This window comes from Vanessa tameamea, chromosome 4 (assembly GCF_037043105.1).
Source record: "Vanessa tameamea isolate UH-Manoa-2023 chromosome 4, ilVanTame1 primary haplotype, whole genome shotgun sequence".
Classification (NCBI taxonomy): Eukaryota; Metazoa; Arthropoda; class Insecta; order Lepidoptera; family Nymphalidae; genus Vanessa; species Vanessa tameamea.
In genome coordinates this window covers 2,700,025-2,718,240 of record NC_087312.1, presented here as the reverse complement: position 1 = coordinate 2,718,240, position 18,216 = coordinate 2,700,025, and the positions used below count along the sequence as shown (strand labels likewise).

General features: G+C 31.9%; 2 protein-coding genes across 2 annotated transcripts in view; one reads left to right on the top strand and one right to left on the bottom strand.

Moving 5' to 3' along the window:
* LOC113395400 (zinc finger protein Gfi-1b) overlaps nt 1–17,419 on the bottom strand; it is a 54,876-nt gene extending 37,457 nt beyond the window's left edge. Inside the window, exon 1 of the mRNA XM_026632995.2 lies at nt 17,166–17,419. Within this exon, the coding sequence (XP_026488780.1) occupies nt 17,166–17,298 (133 nt within the window). The 5' untranslated portion in view covers nt 17,299–17,419. The remainder of the gene's footprint in view (nt 1–17,165) is intronic.
* LOC113395392 (lysosomal thioesterase PPT2 homolog) overlaps nt 1–18,216 on the top strand; it is a 266,083-nt gene that overhangs the window by 144,398 nt on the left and 103,469 nt on the right. The window lies entirely within an intron of this gene.

The window sequence follows — 18,216 nt, the reverse complement described above, 5'->3', positions numbered from 1 at the left end:
AAGAGAAAATATTATTATTAAGTATTTAACTATAGAATTGTACAACAGTTAAACAATTATATTTTGTGGACTATTCATTGGTATGTAAGTTTTGCATACAATTTAAATTCATGACGATTTAACAAAGTCATCGATTATTTATAAATAATAATTAATATGAATTTCCTTCAATATGTAATTGAGGATAGACAACTTAAACAATATTAAAAGAAATGTTTCAATAATTCTTCTTGTAAATGGAATTGTAAATTTGAAATCAAGATCAATAGAAAAATTCCAAGCTAATTCAGTGAGATTTTGTTTAATATTTTTCGTAAAAATATACACGAACTCAAATCAAAATACTTTTTATATTTAATCGAATAATCTTTTACTTTTAAATCGAGAGGAACCGACAAAAAAATCTGTAAGTATTATTTTAGTTCATCTATTTATTTTAAAATGAATCCCTATTTCCCTTAGTCACATCGACCTTGATTAAGAACGACTTCACTGATTTCATAATTATTTTTAAGTTATCTAAAATTTGGTAAGAAGTGCTAATGGAAGGAAAAATTCAAAAAGTATTTAAAGCATTTTAGCTGGTCCACAAAGTATTTTAGCTGGTTAAGATATTTCTACAATTGGCTCATATGAAACAAAATTGTCACACTGACCTTCAATCATCTGTGAATCATAGACGTATCATGAGTCAGGGGTTCAGGAAATAAAAATGTTAAAAGCGAAGCGGGCCAAACGGCGCCAATACTGGTCAAGAATCAATGACCGGCGTCCGGCGCGGGCTCAGCGCTAATTTGTCGCTCGCAGCGCCAATTGTATCACAGCTTCCTGTCTTATGTTTTGGTACAAATGATGCTTACTGATCAGCTGCTATAAAATTTTTATTAATAAAGTAATCTTAATTGAAAGAATTAAGCTAAGCTTTGTTGTTAGCTCGTATTGCTGCCCTAATAGGTATACACTTAAGTTGCATGAATGGTGGAGTTGCGTTAAATTTAGAAGTATATAATTACCAAATGTTAATCCATCAATAGCTACACTATTTTCTTAAGTTATTAATTTCACTTCTGTTACAAACGAGTTCTAGTGCTTGGTTATAAAATGAGTATAGATAAAGTAATCTGAATTGATGAATTCAAACGAATCTATGTTATTAGGACTAGTGTTGCTTGATACTTAATTTGTTGTTAGGATGTTACGTTAATTTTAAATTGATTTTAGTTACTCGCTGTGGCATTTTGTAAGTTCGATCTTGTTTTCTTTCTGTCAGAAATTATACATTTTATACGCGGGCGAACGGGGAAACGGAGCACCTGATGGTGAGCAGTCACCATAGCCCATGGATCGCACTCTAAACAGTACATCGCCAATACACCACCGACTTGGCGAACTAAGTCGTTATGTCTATTGCGCCTGCTGTTGCGCTGGCTCACTCATCCTTCAAACTAAAACATAACTTTACAATGTACTGTTTGCCGGTATAATGAGTCGTATGTACCCAGACGCGCAAAGACCTACCGCCAAGTGTACGGTGAAACCTATTGTTACTAGATTAAACTAATTTGGTAATTCTTAATGTTGTGATGAATACTGTCGATGATACTTGATAAATGTTGTTAGATTATTAATATAGTTGATGTAGATTTTTACTTACAGTTCCTTTTATATACCAATATCGCTTTCATTACTAACTTACGCCAGGTCCAAAACGTCGCGTGCTACCAACACAATGTTTATACATCTTGAGTTCAAAAATAAAATTACGTAAATTTTTGGGACTATTATATTAAAGACATAATTCATATTTAACATACTTCAATAAAATTAGAAATGATTTTTGGTACCAAACAGAGCCAAGTATAGCCCATCATACTAATTGTTATAGATTTCGTCTAAATACAAGACTCTTCTTGAATTACGCTGAGTTTCTTTCGCCGGTTCTTCTCAGGTCCGAGGTATTAAATTCCGAACCGGTGGTAGATTTTTGACTATCAATAAGCAAGTGTAAACACTTCTACATTGAATAAAGATTTTTGACTTTGACTTTGAATATAGAATTATATACATGCCATTGGTATGCTGGAGGGCAAATGGTAAGTGGTCACCACTACCCAAAGACATTGGTGCTGTATGAAATTTTAACCATTGTACCATCACCAATATTTGGAACTGAGTCCGTTAACGTTATGTCCCCTGTGCCTGTACACTACCTCACCCACACCGGATACACACACTTCAAACCGGAACGTATTGCTGCTTGATAGTGTAATATACGATAACTTGATGGTACCTGCCCAGGCAGGCTTGCATAAAGCCCTTTTGAGACGCCGTGTTACAGTTTTGATTAAATGTAAATATATATAACTAACTACCGTCCATAAATTAAAAAGTTACTCTTTTTCAATACAATTATTGATCGATTTTTATCACATATATAGTCTTTTGGGTACTATAGTATTTATAATTATATAACTTGATATTTTGAAAATAGCTCACAATTTAAAAGAATATGAAGAATCTGATACATTAAAAATAACGATTATTATAACAATAGATTTAAGTGATAGTAACCGTTGGATAAATTTACAATGTAAACAAAGACACTTAATGAAAGACGGAATCAGAACGAAGAAGGAGAAAGGTTAATTGAAATTGTATCTATAAATAGTGTTCCTAAGAAGGACCAGATTAATCAACACTCAGTATGGTAACGTTAGAGCCAACACTCCAAAACAATAAAGTTATGAGTTAAAAGTCGACTATCCATTGAACGTACGGCGCGACGTATCCTTATATTAAAACATTAAAACTTCATATAATAATTTTAACATCGTTATTTAAAGTATTAAATTAATTAACTTTTCGAAATACTTCTCATAAATGATGCGATGCCCGTTTTATTTTATTATTATTTTATTTTATTAATGAAACAATAATTATTGTAGGATTTTGTGTGTGTTTAAATGCCGTGTAACAGAGATAGCTATAGATTTTTTTTCAAAATATAAAGCAGCTGTTTCATTAACGTAAAACAATAAGCGGTAAGTGGTATAATATTACTATTATAAAATATATTCGAAGTTAATTTAAAGGTAGATCAGAACAAATTAAATATCCACGATTCGGGCGTCCAGAAGGATCGCATAAAAATATTTATCTAAGAAAATCGATTCCTCGACTGTTAACACAGATGTAATTTGTCTTTAATATAAATTGGTATAATGTTTCTCGTCGAAATGTTGACGAGCTCAAGGAATAAGTGCTTGCTACATGGGCAAGATACTATTCGGCGCTATGTTTCCTGTGAAGAGGCAGACTTTAGCTGTCTATCAGACGGCGCCAGGGCCGGTGGCGCCCTCTCAAATAACGCCACTCCCGTTGATCGTGTGATCGGTCATTCAATTACGATTGACTTTATTGCAATTGTTATCGTAGCGGATGCAATTTTTTCATATTTATCCAGACACGAGGTGGTTAATAATACGAGATCGTATCAGGTGACCGTCAGTTGATGTGTTAATAGTCTCACGGTAGGGGTTTGTGGGCACGCAAGTACGTAAGGGCATAACGATCAAATCAAAAAAATTCCCTACCTAGTTATTTTTAAGTAAGCCTGTTGTGTGGTTTTAGAACTGTGTCATAGCCATCACTATATAAGCTACTTACAATAAAATCATGACAAATTAATATCCTCTATAAAAATAATATTATATTTTATCAGAGGAATATATTAGCACAATAATATAATACTTATTTCAACAGCTTCTGTTCTTACAGTGTCAAATAAAAAAAGTTATTCGTATGTATAAAAATACCTATATACAATTCAATGATTAAAATGATAGTTATAGCTTAGATAAATAAATATAATTCCAGAGCGATTAGAAAAATAATATTCTTATAAATAATAATTTATTATTAAAAAAAGAAACAATTAATTAATTTAATACAAATAAAATAATAATTTGTCTGTTATTTACCGTATTTATGAATGACTGTTAAATAATAATAATATTGAGGCAATGATGAATGTGGTTACGAAATGATTATTTAATTATGTTAAATAACCACAATATCCTCTTTTATTACTCAAATTAACACACAATTTAAATATAAGTATGTAGCTTCGAACCACTGTATTCCACCAACCCGCATTGAAGCAGCGTGGTGGAATATGCTCCAAACCTTCTCCTCAAAGAGAGAGGAGGCCTTAGCTCACCAGTGGGAAATTTACAGGCTGTTAATGTAAAAAAATATGAATGTAGCTTTGAAATATTAATACATTTAATTCTATTCAAACGAACCCATGAACCAAGTTTAGTAAAGTAATATAATCTGCATTACTAATATTGATCGATACCGCTCTTGCTCGATGACCCATAATTTGATACTCTAAGTTGGGGGTCTGGAACACACAAAACAAGAATTCCAAGACAGCAAATAGTTACATATTTGGTAGTTAATTCTCTAGTATTTATTATGATTAGAATTTATTGCAATAGTCTGTACATTTCTTTTAGAAGTAGATCTGTCTCATTCTTAATTAGTTTCTCTTTAAACATCACATCGTGTGTTAAAGTCGAACTTCAATAAAGGTGATGCTAGTTCGGTTATTAATATCAAAGTGTACCGAACATACCAATATTACTCCTAGTTGAGAGACAATCGGCCGTTCATCACCATCAATGGGGCCGAGTTCATTCATTGAATTATTATTAGCAAATGAATTACAATTGACAACGTAAATCATCATATTAGTTTGTCAAAGGAATTTGTTACTTATTACGTCGTTCGAGGGACACATATCTCGTGCATAGTTTGTTCATTTCGACACGGTTAAGTGCTGTATGGAATCGTTCGATGAAATATCTTCGCATAAAGTAATGGAGACGTATTATAGTATTTTTATTAATACGAAAACAATTTTATATCTTAATATCGTTGATCGATTCGTTTAAAATATGAAGTGAAAAATGTATATAACATTTATCGAAGGGAATACAGAAATAGTTGCTATATTTTTAGTTCATGTACGTTTTAGGAATTTAAATGATCGGTTAAATAATTTGGTCGGTTTGGTTTTCTTTAAATATTAGCATATATTTAATAAAAACCAAAATGAAAACATTAATTTTATCGTGCATAAAATATATCGATAGCATCTCTAAAGATTTCATCTGTTAATCCAAGTGTTTCATTACACGGAGCCTGGGTGGTCACAGTACAGGAGCGTATTATAATTGGCTACAACGACCCACTCATGACAATCTAGAGAATTCAAACGGAAGCCAAGATCGCTTTACTGATAAATGATCACACGTTACCACCAACTTGGACTATTTGTTTGTCAACATTGTCTAATGAAACAGGTCAAGATGAAAATAATTTAGGTATTATTTAATATACTTTAATTCAAAACGAACTAACGAAACTCTCCTGAGAAGATTCTTCTGTTTCCTTTGCTCCAATGTTAATAATGATACGTGATAAAAAAATGAGATAATATTTGAATTTCTCATTGCAGAAATATCATTGATGGCAAAAAATGCATGAATCTTTGTTACTTGTGTTCGCTGTTGACCGTTCTCATTATCTTGGTGACGCGCAGTCTACTAGGTACTTCTTATCTTAACCAACACACAGACTCTTTATTTTCTCAAACAAGACTTTTTATTTGCGAAACACACGGGGTCAGCCGGGTCGCTCCTTCCTGACTTCGGAATATTCGATATTTTTATTAAACAATGTTGCTTTAATTAATACTAGTGTTTCATGCCTAATCTCTTCTGTGAACACAATCGCGCTAATAGAGGAAGTTGTTGATTGTTGGGCTTAATTAATATTTACCATATAATCTTGCTTGGAAACAAAGTATATGGTCACATTGAATTGCTAATTACAACAAATTCAGACATATTTGAAAAAAAAAATACCGAAATTAAATGTCGCCAGTGATCGTGCTGAGCATATTTACTTTTCTTTTCTGGTCAGTCAGACTTGTATTATTTCATCTGTATAGCTAATATATCTATTACAGTATATACTGTACTTCATAACGTAAATTTTTATACCAACTTTGGTCCTTGTACAGTGTGAACTATTTTATATTCAATACTCGAATCTTAGTGTCATCGTACTTCGCTTTTTTATAGTTTCTTACAAAATTGACCCCATGTTCAGTTCTATTATCAACATTTTATAATCTTCGATTTCAGTTTTAATCCTTCTATTTCCGATCATTCTGAAATTTTTAATAACTAATTTGGAACATAAAAAGCACCGAACAGTTATTATCAAAGAGAACTGGAAACATCAATTCTCTTTGATAACAACCGAAAGGTTTTTTTCAAATCATCCTCTGGCAAAATCCATCCGTCTAGCCCACGTCTAATCAAGAGTTAGCTGAGGTTCCCACGACACGCCTCCTACGCATGCTTACTCACAATGTTTGTCATCTGCTCTAATTGATCTAAGATCTAGTTGTGAATTAAATCGTGGCTCATCAATGTCTCTGTGTGAATATAGTTTTTGTGACTCATTTATTTTTTTGGTTATATTATTTCGATGGTTTCATATTAATCCATTAAATGGACTGCAAAGGTAATTATTTTAAATGCTGAAGCTGATAATTTTAATGTTAACGAGAAACGACCTAGTATTGTTTATAACTAATTTTACATACTTAATTTTTTTTTAATTCGAATTACGAGTTTTAGTTGTGACATGTTGTTCTCTAAGTAATTGGAACCAAAATATATTTGAGAGTAACACTAGCACGTTCAGTCTTAAAAGTTTTAATTGCTGCAGTATATTGCAAATCTATTTACCGCTCCACTACGAATTGTCCCATTTTGCCAAAACCTTCAAAAAAGTTTTAGAAACAATTAAATTGTGCTCGGCTGATTGTCGTGCGAACGGCGGAACGGGTTAAGAGGTGTTAATTGTGCGTGATTGAATGTTTTCTCAGGGCAGAATTTCAATTGGACGCAATTGTTTGTCTGCCTGTTCTTACCACGGAAACTGTTGTCTTCTCTTTCTCCGATTCGAATGCAATTTCATTTTCTCCTACCTCGTAGTCTTCGTCATTTACGGTGTCATTTTTAATTTAAAAATTGATTTCAGGTCTTTTCACCGATTCATCAAGAGGATAAAAAATATTGTTTTTGTTTTCTATAAGAGTATTTGTTTCACAAGCTTTGAATTTACTGAACCATGTCTCACAACTATTGTTAAGGTCAGGAGCACAAGTGGTGTTATAATAAAATCATTTCTGAAACCAAATCCCGTGAGACAACGCTTGAGCGAATTGAGGTCAAAGTCATCGCGCTATACCATTATCAATACTTTACGCGTTATCTCCTCAATTAACTAGAAGCGAAGCTTAAAAGAAAATCGATTATAATAATTTTTCAAGAAATACTATTAACCCTGATAAAGTAATCTATTCGAAGCTCAATAGATCTCAATAGATATTAACTTCGCAGAAATTTAGATTTAATCTAAATATGAAATAAAATATCGAACTGGTAAGGTTAAGTGTGTTATTATTCTTTATTTCAATTATCGATGGTTGCAAGCAGCATGTACAAAAACATATAACAATACGACAACAATAAGATAGAACAATAAGTACGACAATCATCGACAACAGAAGCATTTCAATCAATTCCATTGGCAGTTATGATTCATGTTGTAACATCGCTCCAGTCATTGGTCAGAGAGTCGCCGACGTTTGATGTCGGCCGCTCATTTCACAACCTAATTCGCCGACAGGAAGATTCTAATAGGGTTAAGATTTAGAGTTGTTGGGTCATAGGCGAGATGGATGCTACGACGTTTTGGGTGTGTTATATTCCCTACTATGAAAAATTGGGATTTCGTGATAAATTTAAATGAATCCGGTTAATTTGATATCATTTTTGTTGTTGCTACATGCGGATGGAATTATCCATGAATTAAATTTTATTGATTCATAGAAATCTCATGTTACATAAAACCTTCTATCATAATTTCTTCCACCAGCGTTAGAAGTTTATTTTCAGGTTTAAATTCAAGACAGTTATCTTTATTAAGATAATTATTTATGTTAAGTTTAACTCATCTATAAAATTAGCAGGTTCAAGCTTTGTCATGGACTCCTAAAAATCCTCGCAATCAACTAATCATCTGCTCCGGACCGCAGCTTCAAAGGGCCCATTAATAATGAATTTGGGCAGCAAATCGCCTTTTGTGCGCGAAGGGATTTACGCCACGTGTGTGCCATTACCCTAATGGGTGGAATCTTCTCATCGTCGCGAGCGTAATCAGAGCGAGATGTTTTGAGTGAAGGAATTAGTACTGAAAATTGTATCTTGAGTTTTTTTTTAATACGTATTTAATATTTTTAATTAGGATTACGGAATCCATTGAGGTTTCCAAATTCATTCATTCATTCATTCATTCAATTCGTCCAAATTGAGGAGAACATAAATAAAAAGTCACTAGATTAAAGCACCACCATACAATTACCATGTAATTAATTTTAAGTTTATTTTAATAATATTAAGTAGATAAAATTGATTAGAAAAATATTACATTGTTATTAAGTGTTGATTATAATTGTAATTTATACTAAAATAATTTTCGAAAATTCAAATTCAGCAATACATTATAATAACAAATGAAAAACTTATAAATTATTTCTGTAGTAAATTTAAATAGTGCATCAAATTTAATTCGTAATAATAGTGAAATCTTAAACTTAAAGGATTTCCTCTGTACACTTTTGAATTCGAACCGGCAATGGTATTAAGTTTAATAATATCTGTTATAAAGTTTATTTAAATTTCGAATCGATCTTTGTATTATATCATGTCTAACTCATAAACAATGGCATCTTAAGCGAGGTAAAGTAATTGATAATTAATATTAAACGTCATGAAAAATTCCGTTCATATAATATTCACGTTAAACAAATCACAAGGGTATCCTTCTTTCATGATGTTTTCAACGAAATCTTTAATACATCAACCAATTACAGATCGGTGTGATTGACAGTCGTACACTTTTAATTTTATTACGCATTAAGATTTAATGCGTGGACGCTGAGTGTGAGAAGCGGATGTAGGATGTTGCCAAGGACATGCGACTTTGTTGTCGTTTTGTGACAGCATGTGTTGCGACTTGCGAGAGAGCTTGCTGTTATTTTGCTCTATGCTTGATCGTTTCACGACTCTACATTATTCTCAATAACACTAGCATATTGTACTTATTCTAACGGTTTTTTAATATAATTATCGATTTGGGCTTTTTAGGACTTTTATTTGGCCAATCGTGATATGTGGTCACCCTAGCATATAGACACTGGCAACTTCTCAAATTACCGCCGCTAAAAATGTAATATATTACATATATATTATATCCTGTAATTATAATGACTCATCTTATAAATCCGAATACTGTACACATAGTCCTACCTAATAGTTATATGCTTATATATCAACTAATATAGATGTAAATATATACACAATTATATTTATTGATTGACGAAGATTTATTCGAAAAAATAAAATTATATCGAGCTAATGTTACGTACAGCATTCCATTTAAATACTTTCGACATACGCAATCGATCGATTCGACATTTCTACCACAGTTGCGATGTCAGAAATAAATCGGTTAGACCAATAATAGAGGCGCGTGTCGCCGTTAATTCATTTAGGGTGCCTAGTTCGAATGCGAAATTGGATTTCCATTCTGATGATGGATGGAAGCTCCCAAATCAGAGGATACATGAGGAAAGGCGAATTTTGCTTCGGATTTCGAGTTTCGTTTGTATCAGAAAAGGACGGAAAATATATAAAAACTTCGTCGAAATATTAAGATACACACTGTTTTAGGGATGCACAAACTTGAGTTGCTTTTTTTTTTAATTTATGGTCATATACAAAGTGATTGATTGGTCGATTGAAGAAGTTAACTCCTTATAGACTATAATTTGTATAAAAAAATATATTTGACAAACATAGATACAATAAATAATTAATTATCTTTTACGACAACTACAATACCATAAAAAGATGAAAACTAAAATTAAACAGTTAAACAATACTACAATTCCGACAAATACTTAAATAAATTATTAAAAACACTCAAGTCTCGACACGTAAAAGAAATAAAACCTACATGCTTATTCAATAAAAATCGAACTTCAAATTATATTAAAAAAAAAAACAAAGACAATTTACTTAAAAAAAATATTAAAACAATTCGATTTTTAAAATTCGTTTATACAAATGATTCATCAATTAATTATCTATTCGTTACGAACATTATATATACATATGTCTAATGTATGTAGGTATATGCAATCGTATTAAAAATCAATGTAGCCAGTAATATAGAGGAACAACGGACAAATTCAATAATACCCGGTGTTCGATCAGACAAATCCGATTATGACCGGGATCAGATGTCTCGTCCCGGGGTATTATATTCGATAGGATTACGAATGTTTCTTTTATAATATTAATTGTTTTCTGTACAGATTACAGTCTTGTGATTGCGATTTATTATTTATTACGAAAGACTGCGCACGGTTCGTTGATTCTTTGAAAATACTAAAGATATACCTTTTAATAACTTTTGATTCCCTGGTACAAAAGAGAAAAAAATCTACAGGAAAATAGGCCTGTGACATACGCATTAATAAACCGTAGACAACTAACTGATATTGATAAGTTTTGTTATATATATATATATATATATATTTTTTAGAACATTACAATATTTGAAACTATTTTTATTCGACAACTACTTGATAGGGATCATTGCAATCTTAAAGCAATACATGCTATGGTATGTTTCTTAGGTATACTTACAGTTGCGTCATAGTATTATGTATGTTTCGAATGTCGTCAACGGTGAAGATCGTTGTTAAACACTTAAGCAAGCAAGCAAACTTAAAACATCAAGATTCCAACTCCGCAAATTCAATACATTCTTCTTTAAAGTGTTAAATTTTGTTGATGTCAATACAGGATAAAAAAAATATATGATTAATAATTGGATTAATGATTATGTTACTCAGTTTCGTGTCGTTTAGTGATATCTTTCTATTTAATTTAATCACGAAACATAAAGATTCCAAATTTTGTGTAATTTTTTGATTTTGATTGATTTACTGAATCATCATGATCATACTGAATTTCATTCAAATAGCTCAAGTGATGTGTTTGAGTTAGACAAATATATCTATGAATACAATATAGGCCTTATGAGTTATGTGTACACATTCTTAGCAATGTTTGGCTTGGTTTTATAGAAAGTATTTTTTTATATACCTACTAATTGGAAAGTTTTTTTTTTTAATTATTCGTAGCATCGAGATATCGTAAATCGGACAGATAAAAAAGTGAAGTGATTACTCCTGCGCATAAACAGCGCAGAGTACTATGACGCGCCGGAGCCATATAATAAGATTTAAAGAGAGAATAGTTAACACCTCATTTATGGGACATTGTTTTGCTATTTAAAAAAACATAAAATAATCTTTAAAACGGTGACGTTTAAAGTTACGCCAAGAGATGGCGCTGTAGGTTCTTTAACAGTAAACCATGTATGTATGTATAACCATGTATGTATGTATATGTAAACCATGTATATTTTTTTGGACGTACGATCACGTATATAAAACTATAATGACTATATAAGGTATCTATATTACAACGTTGGGTACGACAAGTTGAGTCTAGAATTATTTCGTACAAAATTATTTGATAATTGATATCAACATATATATATTCTGAAGCCAATCTGACCAATTTCGGTTATGGCAAGCATCCGCAACAGAGATTACAAGAATACAGAAAGGGTCGACACAAAGAGCTACAACCAAATCTCATAGCATTTCTAAAACTATTGGTGCAAATCGCAATGTATAAAAAGCAATATTCGTCTAAATGAAACGTTTAAAAGGAATAAGTATGTTAATTCATTTTGATAAGCATTAACACTTTACGACATTTAAATTAAGCTATCGTCGTTTGTTTTTTGCCTGTTACCTACCTTTGGTTACACTGACTTATTTATAAAATACGTTACGGATCGATATACGCAGTCGCTGACTTTAAAAAAGTAATTTTATAATACAAATCTCTAATATGACGTTTCTAAATTTGTTATAGTTATGGCAACATTCTCTTCAAAATCTACTGGACCGGCAATTATATCTTGAAAAAAAAAAATATATATACAACAGAATCTACGACAAATTTGAAACTGGCCCCATAATTTTATGAAACTAGAAAACAACTCACTATTTTATAATAATAAGTTCGATGCTAATCTGTCAAATCGGAGAGGCAAATGGCCTACCTGATGGTGAGTAGTCACCACCGCCCATAGACAACGGCGCTATAAGAAATATTAACCATTCCTTACATCGCCAATGCGCCATTAACTTTGGGAGCTAAGATGTTACGTCCCTTGTACTGCTTGGCGGTAGAATATATTACGAGTGGGTGGTACCTACCCAGACGACTTTTTTAAACCGAAATAGTTATAAATCAAATTGTTTACGTGTAGTTTAACATTAATGCATTTGTATTGCAATATCGATGTTTTCCTTATTATTATAACGGTACCTTTCGTCGATATGATATTGAAATACACGGTTAAGGGAAGTATCATTGCTGATTTTAGTCAAATATTATATCATAAAGTATTGTGTACACTACGTAAAGACGAAAACTATGTTAACATTTTCAAAATATCGTTTGGTATTGGACGAACTTAACGTATCCTATAGCTATTATTACGATAAAGCGCTATGACTATCAGGAAATTGTAAATTAATTTTTAACTTGAGCTCTACATCAGTATCTCCTTTGTAGGAAGCCTTTGACCAATCACAATTGAGCTGGAACGTAATGGCGTTCGTTCCTAGTTCGTTAATGTGCAATCAGTAAAATTGTTCATGGATTTGAAATCTTTAAATAATACTAGGTTTAAATTTTAAATTAAATATCGAATTTCGAACGTGGAAAATATAAATTTTAAATAATTTTGTTTATTAGCCTTTGATTTTTAAAAATATTCACGTTAACTTAATCCTTTGTTAAGCAATAATGATATATATATTTTATGTTATAGATGGCAAACGAGCAAGAGGCTCACCTGATGGAAAGTGACTACCACCGCCCATGGACATCTGCAACACCAGGGGGCTTGCAGGTGTGTTGCCGGCCTTTCAGGAAGGAGTATATGATAACATAATCTCTTTTAAATTTAAATAAAATGTCAATTCATTTACAAATAATTTTCAGTTTTTTTTTAATGTAATTGCACGTGCGTGTTTTGTGACATAGATATCATAAAAAAAATATATAAATGGAAATATGTAACACTAATTTTAAATAATCGAATATGTTAATACATCGGTCCGGCGCTAGAATTAGCCTTAATAAAGTGTCTAGAAATAGTTTGAATTTGTTGCGCGCATTACCTTTTAATAATGAACCATTTTTTTAAGTTCAAGAACTTTTTATAATAGGGCCATCTGATGGTAAGTAGTCACTATAATCCATTAAGAATCACCAATGCACCGCCAACCATGGCAACAAATATGTTATATCCCTTGTGCCTGTAGTGACGCCGGCTCACTCGCCCTTCAAACCGGAACACAACAATACTAAGCATTGCTGTTTGGCGGTAGAATATGTGACAAGTGGTACCTACCCAGACATGTTGCACAAAGTGGTAAGGACCACTAAGTAAATATTTTAATTATTTGTATTGATTATTGGCCATTATGGAAAAATAATAAACGAACATCCGACCGACTACCTCGTTGAGGTTAGTAGTACTTTCCTATAAGAACTGACCTCGTATCTCATTCGTGAAATGTCTAAAACAGACTTGCGGCAATGCTCTATTTTGATACTTATATCCTTTAAATGCATAATTATTACACTAAAAGTTGTATATCACCTTATGGCAATATATGCCTTGATTTCGTTTTTGTTCTTACAGAATAGCTCTAACTTTATGATGTTAAAAAGTATTTTTTTATTTTTATTTATTGTTGAAATATTCTTTTGAATATTTAAAGATTATTTAAATTATTTTGCGACTTATATAATAACTGTAAATGCATTTAATTTTTTTGTATGACAACACTGTCAAGCAAAGGAATTTATTAATTTATTATATAAAAAATTTAGGATTTATATAATTATGTTTTAGGACACGTTTGTCATCGGAGCAAAAAAAAATGTATTTCTTATTGCGTCAGTCAGCATTCAACACATCTTCTCGACTTCGATACGATACAACACGACGCGATATTTAAAGAAAAAAGCAATGTTCTGTCATGTTTTTAAAGAAAACAGATTAAAAATATATTTCCAATTCGTTCGTTTAATAGCAAACAAGTTACAGTAATATTTAAAATTTTAGTCGTTTTTTTTCTGAACAGCTTAATACATTTTTTAGTATAAATTTCCGTATTAACAATATTTAGCTGTACATTAAGGATATTTGAATTTATAAAACAGGATATATTTTGTTTAGTATCAAACTAAATTAGTTTGAAAGAAATGACAGTTAGTGTTTTAATTAGGGATGCGAGTGACCGTAAATGTAATAATAACTTATCTGTACGAGAAATACAAATAATTAAACGAGTAATAAGATAGTAATAATATTTATTTTTATTTAATTTTTTTTATGATATCGGTAGGCGGACGAGCATATGGGCCACCTGATGGTAAGTGGTCACCACCGCCCATAGAAACCGCCCGCGTTGTAAGAAATATTAACCATTCCTTACATCATCAATGCGCCACCAACTTTGGGAACTAAAATGTTACGTCCCTTGTGCCTGGACATTGGCTCACTCACCATTCAAACCGGAACACAACAATACTGAGTACTGCTGTTTGGCGGTAGAATATCTGATGATGGCGGGTGGAAATATTTTCCGTGAAAAAATATTTAATGCGATCGTATCAACTATGCGCAATGTTAACGACCATCAGATAATGAACTCCTTATGTCAACGGACAGAGGTAACAGTTTACATTTATATTTTTGTCGTCTTTAAATAACCAATTTAAACCAACAATACTTATTAAAATATCATTAAGTTATTTATTGTTGTCATCCCAGTCATATTTAAATATCTATTTGAAATAAATTATACCGTTTCAATATTTTGATAAAGGTAAGCGAACGTGGAAGTGTGCCACCTGGTGGTGAGTGGTCACATTGCTATAGATATTGGCAATGTGCGAAATATTAACCATTCCTTGCATCGCCAATGCGCCACCAAACTTGGAACACAAAAAATATATAGTATCGCTGTTTGACGGTAGAATGTATGATAGGTCTACCCAGGCAGGCTTGCACAAAGTCCTATCAGCAAGGAGATGCACCAATTCTAAGATATCCATAATATGACATACTCGATTATAATATTTTCCTTTACATGATATTTACTGTCCATTTCCTGAACCTTAAGATTCCACATCTGTAATATTAATATAGCATATAGAATCTATAAAGATTAGCTAGAGTGTGAATCTTAAACAAAGATTGCGGGTTCAAAACCACCACGGTTCGTTGTAAGGCTTTTTTTATGAAATATCTAGTCGGACCTTATGGTTAGTGGTCACCACAGGTCATAGATATCAGCGCTGTAAAAGATATTAATCATTCCTTACATCGCCAATGCGCCACCAACCTTGGGAGCTAAGCTGTTATGTCTATCTGTAGTTATACTGGCTCACTCATCCTTCAAACTGGAACACAACAGTACTAGGTATTGCTGCTTGGCGATAAAAAATGTGATGAGAGGGGTGGTGACCCAGACATTTCTCAGTATATAATCATGTTACTGATAATTAATAGCTCCTAGCTAAATCCTCGATAAAAATGTATTTAAGAGATCTATTTTATATTATTAATTAGTATTAACTTTATGTGATTAAATTTATAAAGCAATGCTATACGATATAATTTTTACTAAATAGCAATAGTAAATTTCCTCTATACTAATATTATAAATGCGAAAGTAACTCTGTCTGTCTGTCTGTCGCTCTCTCACTACCAAACCAATGAACCGGATTTGATGAAATTTCCTATCAAGCAGGCTTAAACTCCAATGAAGGAAATAGGCTTAGTATATCTAACTCCTGATGACTAACCACTAACGTGAGCAAAGCCTCGTGCGACAACTAGTTCAATATAAAAGGTATATAATTGTTTATTAGTTGTCAAGTCTACTAAACACATATATGACAATAAATACTTCTGATCGAAGAACTGATACGAAAGGATACACACATAATTATGATATGGTAATCATCGGAATCTTATATATTTTTTCACAATTTATTTTTAACGATACAATGAAATTTGGTAGTTTCTATGTTTTTTTTTTTAATCCATGCGTATTTAGTTTGCAATACTTTTTTTTGTCCTAATATATGTAGTAGGTAGAGCTCACAAAAATATAATTATATATTTTTTTAATATAAGGTCATTGTCAAAGACATCCGGGCTATTAAAAATTTAAAAAAATCGCTGATAAGAAATGTGTTTTCTACAACAAATTGATAGCAAATAAGGGTCACTGAAATTCTACCGATGCCATGACACAAGAAATTACTGAATAAGATACGAAAGAAAGGAGAAGTGTTCATAACATAATTACTCTCAAAAATATTAGTTTCTAGTTCTCTACGAACCGAAAGCGTTCGGTTATTAGAACGATTTTACACGCAATAGGTCACCCGATTAAGTCCGTGCATTCGCTTCAAAATACTAAATATAGTGTTGAACTAATTTTAATAAATAATTTTCCACTTAATTTAAAGTTAAAGACAAAACTTTTGATATCAAATTCATATAGGTAGGTACTTCTTTTTCCAAAGATTCATCACTTCACTCGCAAAGAATTAATAGATTCGGAAAACAAATTGGACTACCCAATTCAAAATAAAATTATCTTAAAAGTTAAAAACAATTTAACTACCGTTAACAAAAGTGTTATAGCTTGAAAATTCTCTTTTTAAATATTCATTCATTACAAACAAGAAGCAAGTAATTACAGTCGTACGAAAAATCTATAAAATAAGTAATATTTACAATTCAGCACTAAATAAAAAAAAAAAAACATCACCCACCTTTCGGCGTGACAACTCTGAAAGCGCTGTTCGACACCGGCCTCGGCGATCCTTCCCTCATACTCGGAGAACTTCCACCATTCCTAACCATTGAAAAGTCCAAAGGCATCGGCGGCATCGCACTTACTTCCATCGTAAACAGTTTCAAACATAAACCGACAGCTTCATAACAATCACTCGAGTTTTACTAAGCGCGGACGTGCGAGCTACGCGGCCCGCCGTTTTGTATTAAGGCGTTAACACACTGCGCTCCACTTGCCTTGTAAAGCCGGATTCAATATACGGAGAGATGAATTTCAACCTTATCACGCGGATGGGCGTGGCGTGATAAGCACCGCCCACTCCCCCCTCAATGCCGCGTGACAATCACTCGGTATAGGTAACACAATAATATCATTCCTGATAGATTTTATTGTTACGGCGATGCATTTTTTTCGCGAACAATTTCATAGTAACTTCCAAGTTTGGTTTTATTTTTGTTCTCGTTGCTTTTTGCGTTTTTCGTTTTAAAAAAGTTATTTATGATCAATTATGTTGCGTTCGGTTTAAAGATTTTTAGATCGTAAGTTTTTTTTAAAGTGTTCTAACAAATAGATTTTTTTTATGACTTTAAGAAATATTTTAATTGAATTCGTAGATTACAAGTGTTTTATGAATTATCGATATGATAAATATTATGCGAAAATATTGTAATAATACCTACCTAGTATTATATTATAATGAAAACCACTTGATATGCATTGAAGTTTTATATATTGTATGATAATAATTTATCTTTTGAAATAAGAATTGATAAAATTTATTAATAAAATATTATGCAACTTTGGCTTTTGGCTTCATCTCTGTGTTAGGGGGGGGGGGGGGTATAGGTGTTAGATATAAAAAGCCTATGTATCTGGGGTTCAAGATTCTTTTATATCAAATTTCATCAAATTCGGTTCAGTAGTTTAGCCGTGAAAATGAACAGACAGAGGTAATTTCGCATTTACAATATTAGTAGATATAGATTATACGTGACGCTTACATCAGCCAAGTTAAGCCAAGTTGTGAA